General features: G+C 43.8%; 2 protein-coding genes across 2 annotated transcripts in view; one reads left to right on the top strand and one right to left on the bottom strand.

Moving 5' to 3' along the window:
• The first annotated feature begins 925 nt into the window (after window positions 1-925).
• Window positions 926-3591, top strand: LOC119329115. The gene is made up of 3 exons (XM_037602114.1): window positions 926-1251; window positions 2732-2934; window positions 3031-3591. Exons 1-3 carry the CDS (start codon window positions 1144-1146, stop codon window positions 3293-3295), a joined length of 576 nt encoding a protein of 191 aa, XP_037458011.1. The 5' UTR covers window positions 926-1143; the 3' UTR covers window positions 3296-3591.
• Window positions 3592-15180: 11589 nt separating this feature from the next.
• The window catches only part of LOC119328680 (protein virilizer homolog), a 16579-nt gene continuing 12856 nt past the window's right edge, over window positions 15181-18903 (bottom strand). The window contains exons 24-28 of the mRNA XM_037601659.1: window positions 18157-18337; window positions 16669-18087; window positions 15762-16568; window positions 15608-15679; window positions 15181-15509 (exon numbers count right to left, since the gene is read on the bottom strand). Of these exons, the coding sequence (XP_037457556.1) occupies window positions 15486-15509; window positions 15608-15679; window positions 15762-16568; window positions 16669-18087; window positions 18157-18337 (2503 nt within the window). The 3' untranslated portion in view covers window positions 15181-15485. The remainder of the gene's footprint in view (window positions 15510-15607; window positions 15680-15761; window positions 16569-16668; window positions 18088-18156; window positions 18338-18903) is intronic.

Below are 18903 nucleotides of genomic sequence, written 5' to 3'. Positions count from 1 at the left end.
GTAAAATGATATATAGCCACAACAAAAACATCAACGATGAGATTTAACAAGTATATCACTTTAAAGATCTCTTCAAATACAAATAGCTACGGACAAGAAATACAAGAACAACAAACCTTGTTAGCAAAATTTTCGGATACAACTCTACTACTATTGTTGCTATCATGACGCACTTAAGTCGATGGGAATAATAAGAACCGGAAGAAATCTTGCTTGAGGATGGTTGTTCTTGTAAGACGAGAGGGGACTAGAAGAAGATACAACAAGGAACAAGAAGAGCATAAGGAATGATCGGAATGAATCGTTTTGCTCACCTCCAGTGGCGGAGACAGGGGTGCCAGCAGGGGCCCTGGCCCCCCTAACATCCAAGATTTGTTGATAATTTGCTTGTGAACAGTGTAAATTTAGTCATTAGTTGCTGCTAAATGCCTCTCTTTCAATGGTTTGGCCCTCCCCAATCTGATTCACCATCACTTGGCCCCCTCGATCGATTTTTTCTGGCTCCGCCACTGCTCACCTCTGCTACTTGTCTATGTTAGATTTAGTAAACCCATGTTAGACTACCTTACATGGCCCCATAAGGACAGGTATACCGACTCGATTTACAGTTGCATTATACCCAGATATACAAGACCAAAAGGCTCTATGTGAAAACGATTTTTCAAATCTTGATTCAGACCGATCCTCAAAAAAAAATCTTGATTTAGACCAACAGCCCATAATTTACACGTCATCGCCCTTGTGCGTGCTACAAATTCACTCCCGACCGATCAAGCAGCTCCATGATTGGTGAAGGGCAGTATCGTCATTTCGAGTGAGCGTCCCAAACCCCAAACCGGTGGCACGAAAAGACGAGGTGTGGGCTCCCTCCCTCCCCAAGACCAGACCCCTGTCTCTTTATTTGTTCGATTCCCACTCCACTCGGCGGATTCCTCGCAGTTTCCTTCTCTCCTTTGCGGACGTGGGCCCGCCAGACCGCCCCTTTCATCAGTCCTCCACTCCCCGCTCCTCTTCACACTCACACTCACTCACTCACACTTCGCCTTCTTTCCCCATCCCCAGGCGGCGGCGGCCCCCTCGTTCCCACTCTCACTCTCACAGCATCCGGGCTCCAGAGCGGGGAGACGCTAGAGCGAACGGGAGATGGGGGAGACGAGGAGCTGGAGCTCTCTGCTGGTGCACATTCTGGTGATCGCCCTCTGCCTCACCGCCTTCGGCTTCGCCATCGCCGCAGAGCGCCGCCGCAGCACGGTACTGTACGCGTCCTTCTCTCTTCCTGCAAGTGCCCCCGGCCGCCGCGCGTCTCTGGATCGGAGGGATCCCGAGAGCCCGGGCGTAGATCATCTGCGATTCTGTCTGAACCACCGAGGGTTCTTGCGTAGGGCATTCCTGCCGTCGGTTGGTTGGTGGAGAAAAGTTCGATTAGATTTTGTTTGAGCACATATCTATCTGGGTTTGGCGATAAATGGGGTGTATCGGAAGCGGGCGAGCCCAGCCCAGATTTGTCGATATAGTCATTAAAAACTGCTGTTTATTTCTTTTGAAAAAAAATCAAGTTTCTCATCCAGCACGAGTTACTAGTATTTGCTCGGCTACGAGCGTTCAGGTTCAACCGTTCACTGCTCCGGTGAGAAACGCAGGAAATTCTAAGCTATACTTACTGTTTGGGTGATGTGGATTGGATTGCTTTGGGAACTTTTTGTACGTACTTGTATTTCGTTCAGGCTGTAAAGATTTGAACCCAAATCGTCCCATCTCTAAACAAGTTTGGTTTCTATATATTTGGCGTCTTTGATTTCCAGTAACGCGATAATAGGGAACATTTAGGTGCAATATCATGCCCACTTGAATTCTGCATGATTGAATTTGCACCAAAAGTTGTTCGATTGCGGCCTCGGAAAAATAAAGGAACCTAGTGAATTCAGAGATCTTTCACAAGCTGAATGTAATCCGGGTGTTTGATCATTTTAAATGATCTTTGTTCTAAAAAAAAGGAACCTGCCCAAAAGGGTCGAGGTAATTGGAAAATTCTTATGACTGTAGTGCAAATGAATCAGTTGGAAAAAATCATGTGGGATGCAAACCTGCAAATCAAACAGCTCACTGTCCACGTAGGAAGAACTCTACCCATCTCATCCTTAATGTTAATCTAGAAGGTAGTAGTCAATCTGCTCATCTCAGCTACAATCATTGGTTCAAACATAGATTCTTCTGTATTGAAATGAAGTGTATATATTAGCCGAGGCTTTGTGAGGTCTAGTCCACCATATTCAAGGGCATCTACCTTAAGAAGATTTCTTATTTGGCCCATGGAGGAGCTAATCCGTGGATCATGGTGGAGAGGAAACGGGCTGGACTTGAATGGCAGATTGATCTTCCGCTACCGCAGTGGCATGACAGATACTTTCTGTACATATAATCAGCTGATAATCTTATCAGTAGTAGTTAACTTTGAACAGTTTTTTTTTTTCATTTGGTGATACCAAATAGTCGAAGTGTTTCTGTTTTTATTTACATGTCAATTCTTCTTATCGACAACCGATAACCATTGGCAGCTAACTATGTCAGTTACAGCAAGAGTTTCAATTATTTTTAGCAAGCTTTATGCGAGGTAAATGACCTGGATGTTTGGTTGCAGCATCCTGGTCTATTTCGCCCTTGATTAGATTCTGCCTGTTCTATACTTCTGCTGGTCATGAATAACTTATCACTTACTTTCTTGTCACAACAGGGTTCGATAGTCACAGACATCAACAACTCCACATATTGCACTTATGACTCCGATATTTCTACCGGCTATGGTGTCGGCGCCTTCCTGTTTCTCCTCTCGGGCCAATCACTCCTTATGGGAGTTACAAAGTGCATGTGCTTTGGCCAACCGCTCGCACCTGGTGGAAGCAGAGCCTGGTCCATTATCTACTTTGTTTCTTCATGGTAATTCCTATGCCCACAGAAAACAATTCTTTTCTTTCACTGCCCAAGTTATGTTACCCTTTAATATGTAACGAGCATTTACGTGCACATCATCAGGATCACATTCATAATCGCCGAGTCCTGCCTGATCGCCGGGGCGACAAAGAACGCGTACCACACCAAGTACAGGCACATGATATACGCAGGGAGCTGGACCTGCGACTCGCTCCGGAAAGGGGTGTTCATCTCGGGGGCGGTCTTTGTGGTGCTCACCATGACCCTGAACGTGTACTTCTACATGTACTACACGAAATCGACGCGCCAGGCCGCCAAAAAGACCAACAAGGCCACCGCCAATGTCGGCATGGCTGGCTACGCATGACGAGGGAGAAGGGACTCTGGTTTGATGGAACTTGCTTGTGTGCTGGATTTAGTTAGATATTCTGGAGCAGAACGTAGTAGTTTCTGGAAAATGTAGCGTGTGGTATGGCTCTCTATGATCAGATCAGATGTGTTTGTTCAGGCCTAGTTCTCGTCTTGCCTGATCTACAGAATATTTGATGTCTAAGACAGCGGCATTGTGATGCTCCTAGATCCAAGTTGTGAGCGTGAGCATGATCATATGAGAGGGGTGAACCGGATGGTCCACTGCCAACAGGCTAAGATTTATTTTTATTTTTTGAGAAACGTGATACAGACACCCGCTACTATGAACACATGCACGCTCGCCTAACCCGTGTGAGCATGTCCGAGAGACTGATCCGAAGGGTATTAAGATTGACACGTCCGAGAGACTGATCTGAAGGGTATTAAGATTGACAAAGTCATCATGGGCGTCCCACTATTAGCGAAAACATCGTCTTCTACTGAGAAAACATTCTGTCTTTACTAGACACATAAATGCCAAACATATAGTTTGATACCTCGTGAGCTGAAAGTACAACCATCCTCCTACGACCCCACGGGGTTGGTTCTGACAAAGTAAGAAGTCGACCCCAACAACGGGCGTCCTCGTCATGGATTTGATCCATGGAATGATGAATGGGAGCTCGGGCCACAATGTCGGCGAAGAAGGGCAACTAGTAACCTGTCTTGTTAGCTTTGCTAGGGCAGGATAGTATATCCCACATGATGGAGTAATAATAGATAACCATGGATTTGTTGAAATTTACAAAGCCTACTTACGCATGACAGTTAAATTGAATTGTAAGGACGACAGATTTTGCAGTTTTTTTTTAAATAACACAGACATTAGCTTTGTCTCATTCATTAATTAAGAAGAGAATAAAGTTTGTGTTACAAAGACCCTCTTACAACTAGAAGTGTCCCTCCGCTGCAAAAGAAAATAAAGAAAATATAGTTGTCCCTAACTTTGCACCCTGGTGACCAAAGCTTGGCCCTTTTTTATATTAAGATACTAAGAAGAATGAGTGGTGGGATGCTCTTGTAAAGGAATACGTGTACATTTTCGTTTCAAATTGTCCAACTTCAAGCATCTCCAACAGATGATGTATTTACATCAGCTGCCCAAAAAACTGATTTAGGGCATTTGGGTTCAAATTTGTTTCTCCAACAAATGCCCTAAATGTAAAGTTATGTGGTCCCAGTTTTGCAGCCCAAAAAACCCCTCCAAGTGATGTAAATTTACATCGCCGCGCGGCCATAAACATAAATCACAGCCTCCCCGCAACCGCGTGCATGACAACTGCCGAGTGAAATTTCCTCACCCTCCAGCCGCCTCCCCCTTCTTGTTGGCGCCGCGGTCGAATCCATCCAAATCGACAACCGCCACATCGCCCAAATCGGACCGTCGCGTCGTCCCGTCGCCGGATTCACCATCGCCCGTTGTTGCCACACACCGCACCGAGCTATTCGATGTCCCACCACCAGACCGAGCTGAAGGAAATATGCCCTAAAGGCAATAATAAAGTTGTTATTTATATTTCCTTATATCATGATAAAATGTTTATTATTCATGCTAGAATTGTATTAACAGAAAACTTAGTACATGTGTGAATACATAGACAAAACAGAGTGTTCCTAGTATGCCTCTACTTGACTAGCTCGTTAAACAAAGATGGTTAAGTTTCATAACCATAGACATGTGTTGCCATTTGATGAACGAGATCACATCATTAGAGAATGATGTGATGGACAAGACCCACCCGTTAGCTGAGCATAATGATCGTTTAGTTTTATTGCTATTGCTTTCTTCATGACTTATGCATATTCCTCTGACTATGAGATTATGCAACTCCCGAATACCGGAGGAACACTTTGTGTGCTATCAAACGTCATAGCGTAATTGGGTGATTATAAAGATGCTCTACAGGTGTCTCCGATGGTGTTTGTTGAGTTGGCATAGATCGAGATTAGGATTTATCACTCCGAGTATCGGAGAGGTATCTTTGGGCCCTCTCGGTAATGCACATCACTATAAGCCTTGCAAGCAATGTGACTAATGAGTTAGTTGCGGGATGATGCATTACCGAACGAGTAAAGAGACTTGCTGGTAACGAGATTGAACTAGGTATGATGATACCGACGATCGAATTTCGGGCAAGTAACATACCGATGACAAAGGGAATAACGTATGTTGTTATGCGGTTTGACCGATAAAGATCTTCGTAGAATATGTAGGAGCCAATATGAGCATCCAGGTTCCGCTATTGGTTATTGACTGGAGATGTGTCTCAGTCATGTGTACGTAGTTCTCAAACCCGTAGGGTCCGCACGCTTAACGTTCGATAACGATTTGTATTATGAGTTATGTGATTTGATGATTGAAGTTTGTTCGGAGTCCCAGATGAGATCACGGACATGACGAGGAGTCTCGAAATGGTCGAGAGGTAAAGATTGCTATATTGGACGAAGGTATTCGGACACCGGAAAGGTTTCGGGATGTTTCAAATATTTATCGGGGAACCGAGGGGTTACCGAAACCCCCCGGGGAAGTTATGGGCCCTAATGGGCCATAAGGGAGTAGGAGAGGGAAGGGCACAAGGTGGTGCCACCCCCCCCCCCCAAGGGCAGTCCAAATTGGACTAGGGGGAGGGGAGGGGGTGCGGCCCCCTCTTTCCTTTCCCTCTCCTTCTTCCTTCCCTCCTTTCCCCCTCTTGGAATAGGAAAGGGAATCCAACTAGGATTGGGAATCCTGGTTGGACTCCCCTCATGGCGCACCCTCCTTGGCCGGCCACCTTCTCCTCCCCCTTTATATACGGAGGCGGGGGGCACCCCAAAGGCACAACAGACAATCTCTTAGCCGTGTGCGGTGCCCCCCTCCACAGTTTAACACCTCGGTCATATCGTCGTAGTGCTTAGGAGAAGCCCTGCACCGGTAACTTCATCATCACCGTCGTTACGCCATCGTGCTGATGTAACTCTCCCTCGTCCTCAACTGGATCAAGAGCTCGAGGGACTTCATCATGCTGAACGTGTGCTGAACACGGAGGTGCCGTACGTTCGGTACTTGGATCGGTTGGATCGTGAAGACGTTCGACTACATCAACCGCGTTACTAAACGTTTCCGCTTTCGGTCTACGAGGGTACGTGGACACACTCTCCCCTCTCATTGCTATGCATCTCCTAGATAGATCTTGCGTGATCGTAGGAATTTTTTTTGAATTACTACGTTCCCCAACAGTGGCATCCAAGTCAGGTCTATGCGTAGATGTTATATGCACGAGTAGAACACAAAGAGTTGTGGGCGATAATAGTCATATTGCTTACCACCAATGTCTTACTTTGATTCGGCGGTATTGTTGGATGAAGTGGCCCGGACCTACATTACATGACCGCGTTCATGAGACTGGTTCTACCGACGTGCTTCGCATACAGGTGGCTGGCGGGTGTCTATTTCTCCAACTTTAGTTGAATCAAGTTTGACTACGGTCGGTCCTTGTTGAAGGTTAAAACAACACACTTGCCGAAAAATCATTGTGGTTTTGATGCGTAGGTAAGAACGGTTCTTGCTAGAAGCTTGTAACAGCCACGTAAAACTTGCAACAACAAAGTAGAGGACGTCTAACTTGTTTTTGCAGGGTATGTTGTGATGTGATATGGTCAAGACGTGATGACCTATAAATTTTTGTATGAGATGATCATGTTTTGTAAAAGTTATCGGCAATTGGCAGGAGCCTTATGGTTGTCGCTTTATTGTATGAAATGCAATCACCATGTAATTGCTTTACTTTATCACTAAGCAGTAGCGATAGTCGTAGAAGCAATAGTTGGCGAGACGATAACAATGCTACGATGGAGATCAAGGTGTCAAGCCGGTGATGATGGAGATCATGACGGTGCTTTGGAGATGGAGATCAAAGGCACAAGATGATGATGGCCATATCATGTCACATATTTTGATTGCATTTGATGTTTATCCTTTATGCATCTTATTTTGCTTAGTACGGCGATAGCATTATAAGATGATCCCTCACTAAATTTCAAGGTACAAGTGTTCTCCCTGAGTATGCACCGTTGCTACAGTTCATCGTGCCGAGACACCACTGATGATCGGGTGTGATAAGATCTACATCCACATACAACAGGTGCAAACCAGTTTTGCACGTGCAGAATACTCAGGTTAAACTTGACGAGCCTAGCATATGCAGATACGGCCTCGGAACACTAAGACCGAAAGGTCGAGCGTGAATCATATAGTAGATATGATCAACATAGTGATGTTCACCATTGAAAACTACTCCATCTCACGTGATGACCGGACATGGTTTAGTTGATATGGATCACGTGATCATTTAGATGACTAGAGGGATTTCTATCTAAGTGGGAGTCCTTAAGTAATATGATTAATTGAACTTTAATTTATCATGAACTTAGTACCTGGTAGTTTTTGCATATCTATGTTGTTATAGATCAATGGCCCGTGCTACCGTTCACTTGAATTTTAATGCGTTCCTAGAGAAAGATAAGTTGAAAGATGATGGTAGGAACTACACGGACTGGGTCCGTAACTTGAGGATTATCCTCATTGCTGCACAAAAGAATTACGTCATGGAAGCACCGCTAGGTGCAAGACCCAGTGCAGGAGCAACTCCGGACGTGTGCCATGCTTTACGGCTTAGAATTAGGATTTCAAAGATGTTTTGAACGTCATGGAGCATATGAGATGTTCCAGGAGTTGAAGTTAATATTTCAAGCAAATGCTCGAGTTGAGAGATATGAAGTCTCCAACAAGTTCTACAGCTGCAAAATGGAGGAAAATAGTTCTGTCAGTGAACACATACCGAGAATGTCTGGGTACCATAACAACTTGACTCAACTGGGAGTTAATCTTCCTGATGATAGTGTAATAGAAAGAGTTCTTCAATCACTGCCACCAAGCTATAAAGGCTTCATGATGAACTATAATATGTAAGGGATGGAAAAGAAAATTCCCGAGCTCTTCGCGATGCTAAAGGTTTCAGAGATAGAAATCAAGAAGGAGCATCAAGTGTTGATGGTAAATAAGACCACTAGTTTCAAGAAAAAGGGAAACGGGAAGAAGGGGAACTTCAAGAAGAACAGCAAGCCAGTTGTTGCTCAAGGGAAGAAACCCAAGTCTGGACCTAAGCCTGAGACTGAGTGCTTCTACTGCAAAGGGACTGGTCACTGAAAGCGGAACTGCCCCAAGTATTTGGCGGATAAGAAGGATGGCAAAGTGAAAGGTATATTTGATATACATGTTATTGATGTGTACCTTACTAATGCTCATAGTAGCGCCTGGGTATCTGATACTGGTTCTGTTGCTCACATTTGCAACTCGAAACAGGGGCTACGGATTAAATGAAGATTGGCTAAGGACGAGGTGACGATGCGCGTGGGACATGGTTCCAAAGTCGATGTGATCGCCGTCGGCACACTACCTCTACATCTACCATCGGGATTAGTTTTAGACCTAAATAATTGTTATTTGGTGCCAGCGTTGAGCATGAACATTATATCTGGATCTTGTTTAATGTGAGACGGTTATTCATTTAAATAAGATAATAATGGTTGTTCTATTTATATGAGTAATATCTTTTATGGTCATGCATCCTTGATGAGTGGTCTATTTTTGTTGAATCTCGATTGTAGTGATACACATATTCATAATATTGAAGCCAAAAGATGCAAAGTTAATAATGATAGTGCAACTTATTTGTGGCACTGCCCTTTATGTCATATTGGTGTAAAGCGCATGAAGAAACTCCATGTTGATGGACTTTTGGAATCACTTGATTATGAATCACTTGATGCTTGTGAATCATGCCTCATGGGCAAGATGACTAAGACTCTGTTCTCCGGAACAATGGAGCGAGCAACTGACTTATTGGAAATAATACATACTGATGTATGAAGTCCGATGAGTGTTGAGGCTCGCGGCGGGTATCGTTATTTTCTGACCTACACAGATGATTTGAATAGATATGAGTATATCTACTTAATGAAACATAAGTCTGAAACATTTGAAAAGTTCAAAGAATTTCAGAGTGAAGTGGAAAATCATCGTAATAAGAAAATAAAGTTTCTACGATCTGATCGTGGAGATGAATATTTGAGTTATGAGTTTGATCTTCATTTGAAACAATATGGAATAGTTTCGCAACTCATGCCACCTGGAACACCATATCGTAATGGTGTGTCCGAACGTCATAACCGTACTTTATTAGATATGGTGCGATCTATGATGTCTCTTACCGATTTACCGCTATCATTTTGGGGTTATGCTTTAGAGACGGTTGCATTCATGTTAAATAGGGCACCATCTAAATCCGTTGAGACGACACCATATGAACTGTGGTTTGGCAAGAATCCTAAGCTGTCATTTCTTAAAATTTGGGGTTGCGATGCTTATGTTAAAAAGCTTCAACCTGATAAGCTCGAACCCAAATCGGAGAAATGTGTCTTCATAGGATACCCAAAGGAGACTATTGGGTACACCTTCTATCACAGATCCGAAGGCAAGATATTCGTTGCTAAGAATGGATCCTTTCTAGAGAAGGAGTTTCTCTCGAAAGAAGTGAGTGGGAGGAAAGTAGAACTTGATGAGGTAATTGTACCTTCTCTCGAATTGGAAAGTAGTTCATCACAAAAATCAGTTCCGGTGATTCCTACACCAATTAGTGAGGAAGCTAATGATGATGATCATGAAACTTCAGATCAAGTTACTATCGAACCTCGTAGGTCAACCAGAGTACGATCTGCACCAGAGTGGTATGGTAATCCTGTTATGGAGGTCATGTTACTTGACCATGATGAACCTACGAACTATGAGGAAGCGGTGATGAGCCTAGATTCCGTGAAATGGCTTGAGGCCATGAAATATGAGATGGGATCCATGTATGAGAACAAAGTGTGGACTTTGGTTGACTTGCCCGATTATCGGCAAGCCATAGATAATAAATGGATCTTCAAGAAGAAGACTAACGCTGGCGATAATGTTACTGTCTACAAAGCTCGACTTATTGCAAAAGGTTTTCGACAAGTTCAAGGAGTTGACTACGATGAGACCTTCTACCTGTAGCGATGCTTAAGTCTGTGTGAATCATGTTAGCAATTGCTGCATTTTATGATTATGAAATTTGACAAATGGATGTCAAAACTGCATTCCTTAATGGATATTTTAAAGAAGAGTTGTATATGATGCAACCAGAAGGTTTTTGTCGATCCTAAAGGTGCTAACAAGGTGTGCAAGCTCCAGGGATCCATTTATGGACTGGTGCAAGCCTCTCGGAGTTGGAATATACACTTTGATAGTGTGATCAAAGCATATGGTTTTATACAGACTTTTGGAGAAGCCTGTATTTACAAGAAAGTGAGTGGGAGCTCTGTAGCATTTCTAATATTATATGTGGATGACATACTATTGATTGGGAATAATACAGAATTTCTGGATAGCATAAAAGGTTACTTGAATAAGAATTCTTCCATGAAAGACCTCGCTGAAGCTGCTTATATATTGGGCATCAAGATCTATAGAGATAGATCAAGACGCTTAATTGGACTTTCAAAAAGCACATACCTTGATAAAGTTTTGAAGAAGTTCAAAATAGATCAGTCAAAGAAAGGGTTCTTGCTTGTGTTACAAGGTGTGAAGTTGAGTCAGACTCAATGCCCGACCACTGCATAAGATAGAGAGAAAATGAAAGTCATTCCCTATGCCTCAGCCATAGATTCTATCATGTATGCAATGCTGTGTACCAGACCTGATGTGTGCCTTGCTATAAGTTTAGCAAGGAGGTACCAAAGTAATCCAGGAGTGGATCACTAGACAACGGTCAAGAACATCCTGAAATACCTGAAAAGGACTAAGGATATGTTTCTCATTTATGGAGGTGACAAAGAGCTTGTCGTAAATGGTTACGTCGATGCAAGCTTTGACACTGATCCGGATGACTCTAAGTCACAAACTGGATACGTATTTATATTAAATGGTGGAGCTGTCAGTTTGTGCAGTTCCAAGCAAAGCGTCATGGCGGGATCTACGTGTGAAGCGGAGTACATAGCTGCTTCGGAAGCAGCAAATGAAGGAGTCAGGATGAAGGAGTTCATATTCGATCTAGGTGCAATACCTAGTGCATTGGGTCCAATGAAAATCTTTTGTGACAATACTGGAGCAATTGCCTTGGCGAAGGAATCCAGATTTCACAAGAGAACCAAACACATCAAGAGACGCTTCAATTCCATCTGTGATCAAGTCAAGGAGGGAGACATAGAGATTTGCAAGATACATATGGATCTGAATGTTGCAGACCCGTTGACTAAGCCTCTCTCACGAGCAAAACATGATCAGCACCAAGACTCCATGGGTGTTAGAATTATTACTATGTAATCTAGATTATTGACTCTAGTGCAAGTGGGAGACTCAAGGAAATATGCCCTAAAGGCAATAATAAAGTTGTTATTTATATTTTCTTATATCATGATAAATGTTTATTATTCATGCTAGAATTGTATTAACCGGAAACTTAGTACATGTGTGAATACATAGACAAACAGAGTGTCCCTGGTATGCCTCTACTAGACTAGCTCGTTAATCAAAGCTGGTTAAGTTTCCTAACCATAGACATGTGTTGTCATTTGATGAACGGGATCACATCATTAGAGAATGAAGTGATGGACCAGACCCATCCATTAGCTTAGCATAATGATCGTTTAGTTTTATTGCTATTGCTTTTTTCATGACTTATACATATTCCTCTAACTATGAGATTATGCAACTCCCGAATACCAGAGGAACACTTTGTGTCCTATCAAACGTCACCACATAACTAGGTGATTATAAAGATGCTCTATAGGTGTCTCCGATGGTGTTTGTTGAGTTGGCATAGATCGAGATTAGGATTTGTCACTCCGAGTATCGGAGAGGTATCTCTGAGCCCTCTCAGTAATGCACATCACTATAAGCCTTGCAACCAATGTGACTAATGAGTTAGTTGCGGGATGATGCATTACGGAACGAGTAAAGAGACTTGCTGGTAACGAGATTGAACTAGGTATGCTGATACCGACGATTGAATCTCGGGCAAGTAACATACTGATGACAAAGGGAATAACGTATGTTGTTATGCGGTTTGACCGATGAAGATCTTCGTAGAATATGTAGGAGCAATATGAGTAAGTGTCTCGGTCATGTCTACATAGTTCTCGAACCCATAGGGTCCGCACACTTAACTTTCGATGACAATTTGTATTATGAGTTATGTGATTTGATGACAAAAGTTGTTCGGAGTCCCGGATGAGATCACGGGCATAACGAGAAGTCTCGAAATGGTTGAGAGGTAAAGATTGATATATTGAAGGAAGGTATTCGGACATCGGAAAACTTTTGGGACGTTTCGGATATTTATCGGGGAACCGAGGGGTTACCGGAACCCCTCGGGGAAGTTATGGGCCCCAATGGGCCATAAGGGAGTAGGAGAGGGAAGGCCACAAGGTGGATCCCCCCCAAGGGCAGTCCGAATTGGACTAGGGGGAGGGGCGCAGCCCCCTCTTTCCTTTCCCTCTCCCTCTTCCTTCCCTCCTTTCCCCTCTTGGAATAGGATAGGGAATCCAACTAGGATTGGGAATCCTAGTTGGACTCCTCTCATGGCGCGCGCCCCTTGGCTGGCCACCTCCTCCTCCCCCCTTTATATATGGAGGCGGGGGGCACCCCAAAGGCACAACGGATAATCTCTTAGCCGTGTGCGGTGCCCCCTCCCTCTACAGTTTAACACCTCGGTCATATCGTTGTAGTGCTTAGGTGAAGCCCTGCGCCGGTAACTTCATCACCACCGACATTACGCCATCGTGCTGACGGAACTCTCCCTCGTCCTTAACTGGATCAAGAGCTCGAGGGACGTCATCGTGCTGAACGTGTGCTGAACACGGAGGTGCCGTACGTTCAGTACTTGAATCGGTTGGATCATGAAGACGTTCGACTACATCAACCGCGTTACTAAACGCTTCCGCTTTCGGTCTACGAGGGTACGCGGACACACTCTCCCCTCTCGTTGCTATGCATCTCCTAGATAGATCTTGCGTGATCGTAGGATTTTTTTTTCATTACTACATTCCCCAACACGAGCTACCCCGTACCGTCTTGTCGACAGGCCTGCCGCCGAGGAGGTTGTCGTGAAGTTTGGCTACCACGGCGTTCGGCTGTGGCAGTCTGGCCACTACGATGCGGAGTTGTAGTGCGACGGCCAATGCCATTGGCTCGGTACCTTCGAGACGGAGACGACGAAAGTCGACGCGCGAGCCTTTGGCATCGCATGTTGGAGGCTCGGATGACTTCATCATGAGTTCAACTTCCTGGAGATCAAATCCCAGGCAACGATGGAGTTCGTCGTCCGCGGATGAACGTTGTGTCCCACAAGGCGAAGAGGAACACCCGCATCGTCCTGGAGCGGTTGGATACCCGGAAGAGCAATGAGGCAATGGCAAAGTTTGCGAGGAAAAATCCGCATCTCATGCAGTACGAGGCGGAGTTCTTCTCAAAGGGGGACCATGAGCACTAGAAAGCGGGGCGCAAGAAGGATAAGTATTCCGACACCCAGATCAAGGTCGAGTCCAACGACGAGGATAGTGATATTTAGGAATCGCTCGTACTATGTTTGAAAATTTAAATGTTTGCAAGTTTAGACCATGGCAGTGTGATCGATGTAGTTTGGATGTTTGCAAGTTTGAATGTTTGAAACTTTGGGTTTATATCATCTATTGCGCTGCGCTCAAACATAAAACGGGTGCCCAAAACTCACTGTTTGGTGCCCTAAAATACATCATCCGTGGTCTTTACATCATCGGTTGGAGATGCTCTTACAAGGAGGATGGGGCATGGCTTTCCTATGCAGGATATTAACGCCCAATAAATTGATCTAATCCACCAACTCACATTTTCATATGCGTGTACATTATGGCTATCCAAGTGCTCCCAGTCCTAGGGTGCTCCCGGTGCTCCGATGCGAAATACATTTTTTAAAATGCTCAAAAAATTCTGAAAAAAAATGCAGCGCATCGACGGAACATCGATGTCTCTTGTCACAAAATTTCAAATCAAAAATCGAAACATTGCTCGAGATACAAAAATGACAAATTTGACATCAATGTGATAATGGGCCAAAACTAAAGCCCAATTTATGTTATGTACAAAAATTTGTCATTTTTGTATCTCGGGCAATGTTTCAAATTTTGATTTGAAATTTTGTGACAAGAGACATCGATGTTCCGTCGATCTGCTGCATTTTTTCAGAATTTTTTAAATATTTTAAAAATATTTTTCGGATATTTAGAGCACCGAAAGCACCAAGCCTGGAAGCACTAGATACTTTCCCAGCCTTAGGGTTGTTAGGTAGCATGTCCACAGGCCTGTGATATATAACTAATTTACAAAATTTGTCAGAACATACGAGGGCTGGCGTTTTGGGTGCTCACGGGTGAACAGTAACACAAAAATTATTAAATGTTTTCAAAAAATTCTGATTTTTTCTATAGATGTTTGTGTTGGTGTTGCAAGCATGCATGACATTTTTTATGCGAAATGGAACAACAGTGTTTCATCGGCAAAAAAAAAAGAAAACAAATTTGGGATGGCATTTTGGGGTAACTTTTGTGTTCAATTTGTTTTTTTTCACAAGAAAAAATGCTTAAGCTTTTTGCCTCAAAATTTGCAGGTTACATTTAGATGTGACTAAGTACACATAAAAAATTTATATTGATCATTTAGAGAAAAAAAATCCCGGGAGCATGTGCTCCGGGAGCCAAATTGACTTTCCGATTTATCTCACGGAACTCTGCATACCGGAAGGGAGATCGAGCATAAGACAAATACACTGGCCCTGATACTCAGGCTAGTTGTGCATTCAAGCGAACAGCATTCTGGACGGCTAACGGCCTGACCAACTAGAGCAGCAGCTTGATCATGACCAGCGAGAATTCATGTAGCCTCAGACAAAATTGATTACAAAATTTAAAACTAACGTCACAACATTAACATTACACACAACGACGGATAATTAATGATGCACATAGGCATAGGCATGCACTTCTTTCACTAGAAGAGCCATCGCCGCTACAGAACATAGCCAAAGGCAGACCCAAAGTTAGGCGCCACCCTCCTATTTGCTGCCGCCAATGCGATCCTGTTTGACAAAGACAGAGTAGAGATTTCATTTGACCATAGAAGATCCAGCCTCCATTGCGTTCAAACTTATTGCTGCAGCAGCGCACCAAAATATACCTGAAGCATCTGCATCAGTTTTGGGTTCGCCTCCAGAAGTTGGCAAAGCTTCGCACGATCGCTTAGAAGGCTCTATAACAAGGAAAACTGTGGTCAGACACATTGGCAAATGACCATTTTTCTAGCACGTTGCTTAAGTAGAAATTCAAATAACCTGGATTGCTTCTGGAGACGAGAAGAAGGGGCTCAGATCAATCTCCGAATCTTTCTGCTGTTGAGATGAACCATCTGCTTGTGCAGTCTGGTTCGCAACTTGTGATTGTTCACCCGCTTGTCTCAGCGTTTGCGCCGCAAAGTCCTGCTGACTCGGGTAAAACTGCATCTGAGGAACAGGAACTTGGTTCTGAAACTGCGAAGTCATCTGCGACTGGATACTATTTTGCGCATACGACTGAGGCTGCTCCTGGTGTTGCTGCCATTGAAGAGAAGCAAGATGTTGCTGGGTCTGGGATGGATGAGGCTGCTGAGGTAGTGGTGGCGGTGGAGGTGGCCGTGCTTGCATTGAAGAAACAGAAGGCTGAGGATTGGACCCACTCTGTGGAAGGCCAGATGAGAGTTGAACATGTTGAAGAGATGTTCCGAAGAATGGACTAGACATTGGAGGCCTACCCATTAGAAATTGTGATGCAAATGATGGCAACAAATTGGACAGAATTGCGCTGCCAGACGCAGAATTTATGCCTAAATTTGCATCGTTCATAAGAGATGAAGACGGGTTAGGCTGGACAACACTAGTGCCTTGATTATACAGATGAGATGCAGGAGAGCCAGAGCTCATTGCAGAATGTTGGGTTGAATAAGGTTGAGCAAGGGGTGCCATTGGTCGGGCAGATGAACCAGAGTTGAAGTGCTCCATAGGGACCCTATTTACTGGAAAATTGTTCCACAAGAAATTGGCGTCTGCATTAGGAGCATTCGATGATGAAGTACCGTTGCTTGCTAGGGCATGTTCAGTTTGAGCCTGAAAATGGAAGTTCACATTTTAGAATCTAAATTGCAACATCAAGTAAAAAGCAACATGGAGACATAAATAGAGCTTGAAAACACCTGTCTTCCATTACCTGAAGCCCTACAAAAGCAGTAGGCATACTAGCCTCAAAAGGTTGTACAGGATAATTAGATGGGTAAGCTGGTGGTCCATCCCTAGAGCTGTCCCTTGCGTTGTAAGATGATGACCTCCTTTGACTTGACTCAGGACTTCGTGTAGGCATGGAAGAAGTTGGTAGTGGCATTGGTGGCAGAGGTGGTTGGTTTCTGGAAAACCTATGATCGTGTCCATGAGATCCAGATGACAGAGAACTCTCAGACAACTTATGTGCACTTCTCTTCTGATAAGTATTAGGACGCAATTGTTGCAGAGGTGCTTCTGCCGGACGCTTGTTATGAGAGGAAAAGTATGCAGGTTCATCAGCATGATCACTGAACGCACTCTTCTCTGGGGCTGGGCTAGAAACCGAACCTTTTCGCTCCAAAGGAACATTAGCTTCTGGAAGCATAGCTGTCCGAGAAGATATGTCAGCACCAAGACTCTCATTGTTCTTTGAGACAGGTACGTTCCTCTGAGAAAAGGGACTTTTTTCATTCTGCTGATCCTCTGTCTCCTCAACAACTGGACCTGGAGAATTTTCCCCAACAATGACAGGCGGTTGTAGATTATCATCCGGTTGAGGAAAAGGTAGTTTGTCATCTGACTCCAATTCCTCGTCAAAGACTATATCAATTTCTTGATCGTCATCAAGATCCGCCTTGGGTTGTTGCGGTTTCTCCGTCTTAGCACGGACATTGTCATCCAAACTCGTCTGACTCTTTAATTGGGGTGCATCCCCAGATGGGGCTGGCACAGGATTTTGACGCTCCCTCTGCCTTGCCATAAATTCATCTACATGAATAGATGGAGGTCTTCCACTGAGTGTTCCGCGCGGAGTAGAATTTACAATATTTGATGCACTGCTTGCACCATCTATGTTCCTCTCTCTTGCAACATAATCATCTACATGCATTGAAGGTGGTCTACTTGTGTTTGGTTTCCGATGACGGAAAGTGTCTCTGCGTGCATGACCTGTAGAGACGCTAGTTGTATTTAAACTTCGACCAAACTGTCCAGTAGGTTCAGGTGCTTGATTGTCTTTTATACGTCTACTTGCAGCCTCTCCTAATGCCAGTTTTCTGCTAGCAGATTGACCAGCAATTAGCTGTCTGTCGAGAGAAGAATCGGGCAACTCCCACACCAACCTCTTCGAAAATTCACCCTCAACCGGTTCTTCTGAATCAGCAATAACCTTCCAAGCATTTGAAAAGAAGAGAACAGACTCATGATTCACAGACACACTGGCTAGGGATGGCATTAGACGAGATGTCATGACAACAGAACGAACCACTCCAAATGGCAAGTAAGTGCCTTCAAGAACCATCTGCACTGAATCTTCTAATAGGCCAGCATTCTCAAGAATAGAGCACAGTAATGTGATGGAACTCTGAACCTGTTAATGACGTCACCATGAGAAACATGAGATTAACAAAAAAATGTAATTCGGTAATGATAGGTATACCTGATTTAGAAGACTCTTTCCAACAGAATTTGACAAATGATCATAGCCCCGGGATATTTTCTCCTCAAAAGTCTTCACTAAAACTGTACTCTCATCCAAACTATCGCCAGAGGATTTCAATGCAAGACTACATTCAAAGGGGTGCCCAAATAGACACCTCAATATGATGGGACCCTCAAGACTGTAACAAACAGAAACAATATAAGTACCTCATTATGTTATCCTGACCCATACAAAAACTGCACTGAAGATGTAAGAATGCTATACATCATAAATGCATCCACGGTTGCAGATACTGGTCTTTTTGAAGAAGAAAAATATTTGCAACCGTAACTGATGTATTAAGTTATTATCATTCAGATCTACTCTTCAAAAGAACAGTACAAACATGAAGAACCAATTGCCAGTTAGATACAAAAAACTCTACAGAGAAAAACAAAATCACCAGCCAACAAAGTAAATTAGAATAAAACAAATTGCCATCACATCTGGAAATAATCCATTTATTCTGCATATAAACAAGATATCTGGCAGCCTGAGGCCGTGAACAATTAATTTAATATACTGATTAATTTAATATACTGAAGGGGAGCCTTGGCGCAGTGGTAAAGCTGCTGCCTTGTGACCATGAGGTCACGGGTTCAAGTCCTGGAAACAGCCTCTTGCAGAAATGTAGGGAAAGGCTGCGTACAATAGACCCAAAGTGATCGGACCCTTCCCCAGACCCTGCGCAAGCGGGAGCTACAT

The sequence above is a fragment of the Triticum dicoccoides genome, chromosome 7A, assembly GCF_002162155.2.
Source record: "Triticum dicoccoides isolate Atlit2015 ecotype Zavitan chromosome 7A, WEW_v2.0, whole genome shotgun sequence".
Classification (NCBI taxonomy): Eukaryota; Viridiplantae; Streptophyta; class Magnoliopsida; order Poales; family Poaceae; genus Triticum; species Triticum dicoccoides.
Note: the sequence above shows the minus strand (reverse complement) of the source record. Positions and strands in the feature narration are given on the sequence as shown.